Source organism: Acomys russatus, chromosome 24 (genome assembly GCF_903995435.1).
Source record: "Acomys russatus chromosome 24, mAcoRus1.1, whole genome shotgun sequence".
Taxonomy (NCBI): Eukaryota; Metazoa; Chordata; class Mammalia; order Rodentia; family Muridae; genus Acomys; species Acomys russatus.
Window position 1 is genome coordinate 611,410 of NC_067160.1, and position 11,064 is coordinate 622,473.

General features: G+C 37.1%; 1 protein-coding gene across 1 annotated transcript; it reads right to left on the minus strand.

Moving 5' to 3' along the window:
* Nucleotides 1–9,591: 9,591 nt before the first annotated feature.
* On the minus strand, nucleotides 9,592–10,848 carry LOC127207364 (olfactory receptor 10AG1-like). Its single transcript, XM_051166761.1, has 2 exons — nucleotides 10,826–10,848; nucleotides 9,592–10,498 (listed from the first exon to the last, which is right to left on the minus strand). The coding sequence occupies exon 2, from the start codon at nucleotides 10,486–10,488 to the stop codon at nucleotides 9,592–9,594; it is 897 nt and encodes a 298-aa protein (XP_051022718.1). The 5' UTR covers nucleotides 10,489–10,498; nucleotides 10,826–10,848.
* Between the last annotated feature and the right edge of the window lie 216 nt (nucleotides 10,849–11,064).

The following is an 11,064-nucleotide window of genomic DNA, read 5'->3' on the forward strand; positions in this document are numbered from 1 at the left end:
TGTGTAGTTGTGTTTTTGCCATGGGGTAGTTATCTATTTCCTGGGTAGTTTTGGTTGTAGCTTGACCCTTTGGGATGGAGTTTTTCTTCTAGTACCTTCTGTAAAGCTGGATTTGTGGATAGGTACTGTTTGAATTTGTTTTTGTCATGGAATATTTTGTTTTCTCCATCAATGGTTATTGATAATTTTTCTGGGTAAATAGTCTGGCCTGGCATCTGTGGTCTCTTAGGGTTTGCAGAATCTCTGTCCAGGCCCTTCTGGCTTTTATGGTCTCTGCTGAGAAGTCGGGTGTAATTCTGATAGGTTTACCATTAAATATTATTTGGCCCTTTTCCCTTGCAGCTTTTAATATCTTTTCTTTGGTCTGCATGTTTTGTGTTTTGATTATTATGTGGCAGGCAATTTTTCTTTTGTGGTCAATTCTATTTGGTGTTCTGTAGGCCTCTTGTATGTTTATAGGCATCTCTTTCTTTAGATTGGGGAAATTTTCTTCTATGATTTTGTGGAGAATAGTTTCTGGGCCTTGGAGTCTGATATCGTCTCTTTATTCAATGCCTATTATCCTCAAATTTCTTCTCTTCATGGTGTCCTTAATTTCTTGGATGTTTTGTGTCAGGAGTTTTCCAGATTTGGCATTTTCTTTAATGGTTGCTTCATGATCTTTGATTGTATCTTCTAGACCTGAGATTCGTTCTTCCATCTCTTGGATTCTGTTAGAAAAGCTCACCACTGTGTTGCTCTCCTTCTTCTCTGAGGTCTCACGTTCTCGTTTTTCTTCTGTCTGTGTGTTTATCATTGAATCCATTTTCATTTTCAGATCTTGAACTGATTTTTTGATTTCTTTCATCTGATTTTTTGTATATTCCTGAGTTTCTTCCATTGCTTCTTTATAGGTCTTCAGAGCCTGAACCGTTTTATTTATTTCTTTCATCTGGTTGTTTGCATTTTCCTGCAATTTTTTCAGTTCCACTCTATGTGCTTCTTTTATGTCTCTCACCTGTTTGTCTGCGTCTTCCTGCATTTGATCACGAATTTTATTTGTTTCCTCCATTATCATCCTCATTACTAAGGATTTGAGGTCATTTTCTTGTATTTCCATTGTATTTGAATTCTCTAGGTTGTTTTCTTTGGGATAGCTGGAAACTGGAGACGCCATGTTGTTTTGGGTTTTTTTGCATATGCTTTTTTGCTGTCCTTTATACATCTTGCCATCTTTGTTTTTGTTGGGTAGCTTCCGGAGTTGGATGGAGGGAGTCTGATGATACATTCACTTGTTTTCTCACGATTTCCCTAGGCTGGGAGCTCAAAGCTTCACTGATGTGGATGTTAGGAGGTTAGCCCTGTTGTTCTGGTCTCTCACAGCCAGTGATCTTCAGCCCCCCTTTGCTGTGGGTCCTGCGATTGTTCTGGGTCTCTGAATGAGTGTTGGGTCAGACCAAGGTATCCACAGCCTTCTGTGTTCCCTGCCAAGTCCAGCCAGGAACACTGGGCCCGAACCATGGGCTGAACTCAGCTAGAGTCTCAGGACCTGAACTCTCTGCTGAGCTCAGCTAGGGATTCTGGGCCCAAAATGCACACAGGGTCCAGCCAGAATTTTTGAGCTGGGACTATGCACCAAGCTCAGCTAGGGCCTTTTGGCCCAAAGTGCGTGCTGTGGTCAGTTATTGACTCAGCGCCCGAACTGTCCACCAATCTCAGCCAGGAATTCTGGATTCAAACTGCACACTGTGTCCAACCAGAGTCTTAGAGCTGGTGGAACCAAGCGCTCTGTCCAGCCTGCATCACAGCAGGAGAACTGCGGCTGCACTGAGTCAGCGCCGGTGTTGGAACTGAGCACTCCGCCCAGGCTGCCTCAAAGCAAGAGAACTCGGCTCTGCTGAGTTAGCGCCGGTGGTGGAACCGAGCGCTCCACCCAGACTGTGTCACCGCAGGGGTGCTGCCACTGAGCTGAGGTCATGCCTAGGATGGAACTGAGCACTCCACCAAGGCTGTGGCACAGCACACTGCAGCTGCTCTGAGTTAGCGCCAGTGGTGGAACCAAGTGCTCCGCCCAGACTGTGTCACCGCAGGGAAGCTGCCGCTGAGCTGAGGTGGTGCCTAGTGTGGAACTGAGTGCTCCACTAAGCCTGGGCCACAGCAGGGGAGCTGTGGCCGAAGCTGAGTTAGTGCCTCGGGCAGAATTGCTTGCTGGGCTGGGCCAGTACCCGGGACTCTGGGGCCGAACTGTCCACCAGGTCCAGTCTGGGTCCAAAGGCTCCACGCGACCCAAATCCTGCCCTCTCCCGCAGCAACTCCCACCAGCCACCATACCAATCACCTCCACCGGAAGGCTATGAGCTGCAAACCTCAGCCACCACCGCTGGTGCCGCTGGTGCTGCTGCCTCTGCTGCTGCCGCTCCGATCAGAGAAAATCCACACTCCTCCCGTGTGCAGGGGCATGCAGGTCCTCTGCACACTGGTCCCTCCGAACCGTGGAGCACTCCCGCTGCCATGATGTTCGGACCTCGGTGTTCCTGGCTCAGAAATCTGTGCAATTCCCTGAATTGTTCACTGGAGCCTCCAAACGCGGTCCACACTGCTCGCCGCCATCTTGGATCCGTCGAACCAGCTTTTGATTTTGTTGATTCTTTGGATTGTTCTCTTTGTTTCTAATTTATTGATTTCAAACCTGAGTTTGATTATTTATAGACATCTACTTTTCTTGGGTGTTTCTGCTTCTTTTTTTCTAGAGCTACCAGATGTGTTGTTAAGTTGTTTATGTGGGATGTTTCCATTTCCATTTTAAAGGCACTCATTGCTATGATTTTTCCTCTTAGCACTGCTTCAATGTGTCCCACAAATTTCGATATGTTGTTCCATCATTTTCACTGAATTTCAGGAAGTCTTTTATTTCTTCCCTTATTTCTTCCATAATGCACGTGTCATTAAGTAGAAAGTTGTTTAGTTTCCACATGTTAGTATACTTTTTGTTATTTCGGTTGTTGTTGAAGTCCAGCCTTAGACCATGGTGATCTTATGAGATACAAGGTATTATTTCAATCTTCTTGCATCTGTTGAGGTTTGCTTCGTAACCAACCATGTGATCAATTTTAGAGAACATTCCATGGGGTGCTGAGAAAAAGGTATAATTTTTTGCGTTTGGGTGAAGAGTTCTGTGGATATCTGTTAGATCCATTTGATTCATGACATTAGTTAATGAAGTTTTTCCCAGCTTAGTTTTTGATTCAAAGACCTATCCTTGAGTGAAATTGGGGTGTTCAAGTCTCCCACTATTAAGTTGTGGGTATTGATGAATGGTTCAAGCTTTGATAATAACTCTTATATAAATGTGGGTGCCCTTGTGTTAGGAGCATAGATGTTAAAAATCATGATGTCTTCTTAGTTGAGTTTATCTTTGACGAGTACAATGTGTCCTTCCTCATGCCTTTTGATTAATTATGGTTGAAAGTCTTTTTTATTAGATATTACAATGGCTACCCCAGCTTGTTTCTTGTGACCATTTGCTTGGAATATTTTTCCCCAACCTTACTCTGAGTCAAGGTCTGTCCTTGTTGTTGAGATGTGTTTCTTGAAGCAGAAGAATGTTGGGTCATGTTTATGCACCCATTTAGTTAGTCTGTGTCTTTTTATTGGAGAATTGAGACCACTGATGTTGAGAGATATTAATGACCAGTGATTGCTAAGTCCCTTCATTTTTGCTGTTTGGTACAGTCCAGATTTTGTTAGGTTGTGAATTTGTGATGGTGTAGTTATTTATTTCCTATGTAGTTTTGGTTGTAGTTTGGCCCTTTGGGGTAGAATTTTCCTTCTAGTAACTTCTGTAAAGCCAGATTTGTGGCTAGGTACTGTTTGAATTTCTTTTTGTTATGGACTATCTTGTTTTCTCCATCAATGGTTATTGATAGTTTTGCTGGGTACAGTAACCTTGCCTGGCATCTGTGTTCTCTTAGGGTTTGCAAAACCTCTGTCCAGGCCCTTCTGGCTTTCATGATCTCTGCTGAGAAGTCAGGAGTAATTTTGATAGGGTTGCCATCATATGTTAGTCTGCCTTTTTCTCTTGCAGCTTTTAATATTGTTTCTTTGTTCTGTATATTTTGTATTTTTATTATTACGTGGCGGGAAGATTTTCCTTTCTGGTCAATTCTATTTGGTGTTCTGTAGGCCTCTTGTATGCTCATATGCATCTCCTTATTCAAATTGGGGAAATTTTCTTCTATTATTCTATTAAAGATATTTTCTGGGTTGTGGTGTCGGTTGTCTTCTCTTTCCTCAATACCTATTATTCTCAAGTTTTATCTTTTCATGGTGTCTTTGATTTCTTGAATGTTCTGTGTCAGGAATTTTTCAGATTTAGCATTTCTCTTGATGGTTGTTTCCAGTTCTGGGATTGTATCTTCAAGCCCTGATATTTGTTTTTCCATTTCTTGCAATCTGTTAGACAAGGCCACCTATGAGATGCTTGCTTTCTTCTCTGATCCTCTTGATCAGGTTTTTCTTCTGTGTGTTCCTTTATCGTAGCTTCCATTTTTATCTTCAGGTCTTGAACTGTTTTAATAATTTCCTTCATCTGGTTATTTATATTTTTCTGAAATTCTTCAAAATGCCTCTTTATATAACTCTTTTAAATCTTCAGCCCTCTTGCTTGCCTCCTCCTGCATTTGTTTACAGATTTTATTTGTTTCTTCCATTATCATCTTCTTTACTAAGGCCTGGAGGTCGTTTTCTTGACTATCAATTGCTGTTAGGTTCTCCAGGTTGATTTCATTGGGATTGCTGGGATCTGGAGATACCAAACTGTTTTGGTTTTTGTTAGCGTTCTTTCACTGTCCTCTTGTCATTTTGGTGACTCTGAGAGTGGATAGTTGATGACTGATTATAGGTCAGGTGCTCTTGCCTGTGGGGATCAGGGAGTATTTCCCTGGAACAGGCAGGTGAACCGGTTTCCACTCCTCAAGATTTTTTCCTATGCCAGAGAGCTCCAGGTTGAGTCAGCCAAAGTAGGTTTCTGTTTGGACCCTTTCACCTTACCGCTGTAATTCAGATCAGCAGTTTTGGGACCTAGAATAAAGTCAGCACACAAGTAAAAGGCTTTCTTATAATAAAATCCTGGAAATTATTTACATCCTTTAATACATTAACTTGTCCAAAGAAATTACATATTCATATACCTGAAGAATATCTATCAACTAAATAATAAACTGTTGAAACATGAAAAACTGTGTTTGAATTTCAAAATAATTATGGTAAACAATGAAACAAAATATTATATATTCTAAAATTCTATTCCTTAAAATTTTATGAAGAATTACTATATAGTGAAAAAAGTTAGCCATTGTCTTAGGTAGAGTGTAAAATGAGGATGGAAAATAACATAAGAAAATATAAATATATAACTGATATGCATATTATCTAGTTGTTGTGAATATTTACCCAAGAGTTCATTTCAGAAGAGGAAATGATAAAGAAGACAAAGACAGTCCATTTCTTCAACTAGTAATGCCTTCTTCTTCATCACATCATTTCATGTTATTTTCTAGATGGCAAATATGGTAATCAATGAAATATTTTTCCAGATTTAAGGTTTGAGTACTAGTCTTTGAGAGCCATTTAAATGCATGTGATTTCTTCTGTTCCATCTTCCCTTTCAATTATCAATTGGACTAGATGATTTTTCAGTGCTAAAGTACTATGAATATGTCTCAAATGCAAAATAGTAAAGACTAATAAATTCAGAAATAGTGTAGTTTACTGAATTAACTTGATTCAATATCTAATCTTTTCTGTATATATGAATCTCATAACATCATATTGTATACTTGAGAGACACACTAAAGGAACTAAAAAAATATCCTGGGCGTGGGGTTAATTTGAAATAGAGTTGAAAGATTTGTTTCTATGGTGAATTTAAATCTAGCAAGATGACAATATTTCATTTTCTTTATTGTGGGCCTGTAAGCTGAGTCATGGCTTAAATATAAATGTCTCTTGGAAACACATTAACATCAAAATGACAGCTTCAAAAATTCCTTGCAGCATAATGTAGAGTATGTGGAGATTTCATAGATAAGGTGTGAGCATTTTTGATGACCCTTATTTTTCCCATTGCATTGTCACTTGTTAACTTGTGCCTCACTACCATGATAGTCTTCATTTAATTGGATTCATGACTGATATAGTCACTCATTGATGGTTTCTCTGAAATTATCTTGTGGTATGCTGGATATATTATTTGTTAGTTAAACTTCTCTCTGTTAATTATTTATAATTTCTTGGATTTATATTATTTTCAAAAATATTTTCCCAGAAAGTATTAGTAATATGTATTTTGATTTATTGCCTTAATATGTTAGTCAGTTTTCAAATACCATGATAAAATGTCTAAGAGGAAGAGTGCAAAGTAATTAAGGTTTATTTTAATACACATTTTAAGAGAATTTTTCATGATTATTTAGAGTTTTTTTGTTTGTTTGTTTTTAAGATTGTGAGAAACAGAATACCATGATGGTGGAGGCATGTGAAAGTGCATTTAGTGATTGCACTGGAGCTTAGAATACCTATCTGATTTAATGTACATAAAATGTTCTATTTCCTACATATTGAAGCATTTCCCAATGTGGCCATGGATAACATCTTTAAAACACAGTCTTCGGAGTATACTCAAAAGTGTGATCAAGTAGGTTTCCTTGTGCAAGAAATATATACATTAGTTTGTCTTAATGATTTTCTGTTTATCAGATATCTATTTTAAATTTTTGTTATTGTTTTTCCTTTTTTTGAAAGAAAGAAAGATCATGATGCTAGGCAAGTAGAGAGTTGGGGAGAATCTGTAAGAATTTAGGTAAATGGAAAGAGTGTGATCAAAATACATTTTATACACATTTTAAATAAAAATTAAAATAATTATAAAACAAACCAGAAGATTACTTTGATGGTAGACTGTCCTTCTCCTATATAATGATCTTATATCATAATCTTAAAATATTTAAATATGAAATACAACAAAACTAATGAATCTCAAAATGTTTCTGTATATGGCCACTTCAGGGTTTTTGTTATTGCTAATTGAGTGCTTATGGCTTTTTCTTCCTTTTTTATTACTTGTTTACAAGTAAGTAGCACATGAGTGACAAAAGAGAACACATGGTCATGACTTCACCACTTCACATTTTACCAGAAAGGGGCCTCATTTTGCCACAGTTTGCTTGAATATGAGAATTCTGCTATATGAACTCATGAAACTAAACTATACTCAGAAATATTTTAGCCTTTATTGCTAACCTAAGAGCACAAAATGTCTTCCATAATCATTATAATTACCATTACATTTTTTGTTCACATAATCTTTCTCATACTTCTCATGGTGAATTACTGAAACATAAAACAATAAATAATAAGTGGACATGCATATGAACTTTCAGAAATAAGAAAGATGAATAAGTAAGCATAATCCACCACATTAATATTCAGAATGCAAATGATTAGACACAGGAGAGAAATAACTATTTGCAGTGGAGTAAATTTGACTGCTGTTCATTGCCATAGAATCACACATAAATCTAAAAAAGGGAGCAAAGTTAAGGGGAAGTGAAAAAAATCCCTCTCAATGAATTATTAACTTGAGAATACAGTATGGATGGAAAATAATGGTTTTATTAGTTGGCTTCATTTCCCTTGATAATGTCAGTTCAAGAATTTAGAAATGAGCTGTGGCAGCCATTTTCCAGTGACTGGAAAAAATGCAAAGGGATAAAGGAGGGGCAATGGCTATATCTTCTCTAAGCCTTTTAGGAAACATGGAGGTGTTCTTTTGGCCACATACATGCAAATCTACAAGAATGGTGATGTTGTAGACATCAACAAAATGGGCACTGTTGAAAAAGGGATGTCCAATAAGTGTTACCACAGCAAAGCCAGAGGAGTCAACAGTGTCACCCAGCTGTGGCATCCTGTGAACAACTGGTTAAGGTCAAGATTCTCACCAAGAGAACCAATGTGCACATTGAACACATCAAGCGCTCTAAGAGCAGAGATAGCTTCCTGAGTGTGTGGAGGAAAACACCTGGGAGAAGAAGGAAGTCAAAGAGAAAGGCACCTGGGTTCAGCTGAAGCACCAACCTACACCACCCATAGAAGCACACTTTGTGAGGACGAACAGAAAGCCTGGAGCTCATTCCATACGTATTCATGGCCTGATATTAAAAAAAGAAAGAAAGAAAGAAGGAAAGAAAGAAAGAGAGAGAGAGAGAAAGAAAGAAAACATAGACTGTAACAACAACAAGAAAAAAAATTTAGGAATGTTAGGTACCCAAGCAATGATTAAAAGTCTCAAGATTAGTTAAGCAAATAATGTAGCTATGTAGATTGAGGTGATCCTGCCAGCCCTAAAAATGTCAAACAGCCTCTTTTCCTTCAAATATTCATATCTGTATATATAGATTTTTGTCTTCTGTTTATTAAATTTCTGTCTTGAATTTTGTTGTCAATTTTTCTTTTTGAAAGTGAGACACACAGCATACATATCTGTGTATATATATATATATATGTGTGTGTGTGTGTGTATGGATATACATAAAATATCTACATATATAAATTTAACTTGTTTAGTTTATATGATGATACCTGAATATATAGGATAACTTTAAAATAATTAAGAAGGGTTAAAAATCTGCTTATGGGGCTGGAGAGGTGGCACAGTGGTTAAGAGTGTTGCCTGCTCTTCCAGAGTTCCTGAGTTCAATTCCCAGAAACCACATGGTGGCTCGCAACCATCTGTGATGTGATCTGATGCCTTCTTCTGCAGATAAAGCATTCATATACAATAAATAAATTAATGAAAAATTAATGTGCTTATGTAATATAATTAGAAAAGATATGAAGTATTATAAAGGAATAATATTGTGAAAATAGAGAAAGATGGCAAAATATGAATTGAGATAAAGCCTTCAAATAATATAGAATTACCATGTTATTCAGTGTAGAGTCATGACGATTCAGTAGGAGGAGAGAATGTATGTCAATTTCTCTTTCAGCATTACTATACATGCAATCTACATCAGTGTATGGGCAATTAAATTATACTGCAATACCTAATGATACTATTGATACTGCAAAGCACATTTATATTGCAAGCACTCTAATTTGTGACAGACATTATACATTAACTAATTTAAATGTAGAAGAATTATTCCATTGTAAATTATTGTTGGAATTGTTATTCTATCACACTAAAGTTATATGTAGTAAAGAACCAAAGATGAATATTTACATATACACTAAAGACATTTAGTAAGTAGTTTTCCATTAAATGTAATCCATGAGCAATAACATTCTGTATTTTTCTTCTATGTACACAAAGGAAAGGCAACCACATTGAATTTTTTATTGAGAAAATAATTTTTCAGGCATAGATCATTGAAGATAGGTTATTTGCATAATATATATGCATATGATGGAAAATTTCATAATATTTGAATGCAAAATATAAATAAGTGGGGAGAGATTACATTCTCAAAGCAATCATAAATAGCACTAAGATATTTCTCTATAATCTGATCTATACTTCACACTATAAAAGAACAAAAATATGCATTATTATGCTTTAAAAAATAATTTTTTTAGAGCTGCAATCACCTCCTTATTCCTAAGGCTGTATATCAATGGATTGAACATGGGAGTCACAATTGTGTAGAACAGAGAGAGCAGTTTGTCAGTTCCAGGAGAATGCATGGATTTTGGTCTTAAATAGGTAACTGTAGCAGATCCATAAAACAAAACCACTACCAGCAGGTGGGAAGAACATGTAGAGAAGGCTTTGGCCCGCCCTTTGGCTGTTGGCAACCTCAGGATGGTGGCAATGATTTTGCTGTAGGATGTAAGCACCAGCATGAAGGGGAGTGCAGCCACCACCATAACAACATAAACAGACAGCTCATGTACTGAAGTGTCCTCACAGGCCAGCTTGAGAATGGGTGGTATGTCACAGAAGAAGTGGTCTATTTTATTAGAATTGCAGAAATGCAGAGAGAATATCTGACAGGTTTGTCCTACCTGGACTGGGATGCCTCCAAGCCAGGATCCCATTGCCAGATAAGTGCACTTTGTTGGGTTCATGACAAGAGTATAGTGCAGAGGGTTGCAGATGGCCACATAGCGGTCATAGGACATCACAGCCAGGAGCAAGCATTCAGTAGTTCCAAAAACAAGGAAAAAGCACAACTGTGTGGCACAGGACATCACTGAAATGCTTCTGTCCTCTACCTTAATGTCGAAGAGAATCCTTGGGATAGTAACCGATACGTAACAGATTTCCAGAGTTGAAAAATTTGCCAGAAAAAAATACATAGGTTTCTGTAATGCAGGATCCATACTGGTTATTAATATTATGAGAAAATTTCCAATCAGGATAATTATATAAACAACAGAAAACACTGCAAATAGAAACCCTTGGAGGTTGGGAAGGTCAGAAAATCCTAATAGCACAAATTGCATCACTGTAGAAACATTGTGTATTGCCTCAAGTGTCTCATTTCTCACCTGTGGAAAATGTTAAGTCACAAATACACATCATTTCTGCTTCTAGTCAACTTAGTTTTATGTATGGTTTTCTGACATCACACATTTTAGTTTCCTCTTTTAAATAATAAAAAATTTACATTTCAAATCTTAAAAAACTATAATTAGGTACATTTAATGGTTAATGAGTGATGTTATAAAATTAGTGTTTTAACTTTCTGAGATATATTTAATTATGTTTTTAAATAGAAAAATGCATTATTTTAAATTGTATAATTCATTTGTACACCCAAAATCTGAACAGTCTTTCCTATGGTTTTGCTGTGGTGTCTCCAAGGTGTTTTCTAGGCTTGTGTACTGTGGAACTTTGTAATTCCAATACTAAAAAAAGAAAATTCAACTACCAAATATAAAATACTATTTAGTTCAAAATTGGGTTTCCCTTTCAATGTAAGTTATATGAAATCCGCAGGTATAAATTGTATTTAGACATTAAATTGGAGAGTGAGTATCTGGATTGTCTTAAACTATTTGCCTCTTCACTAATCTTAT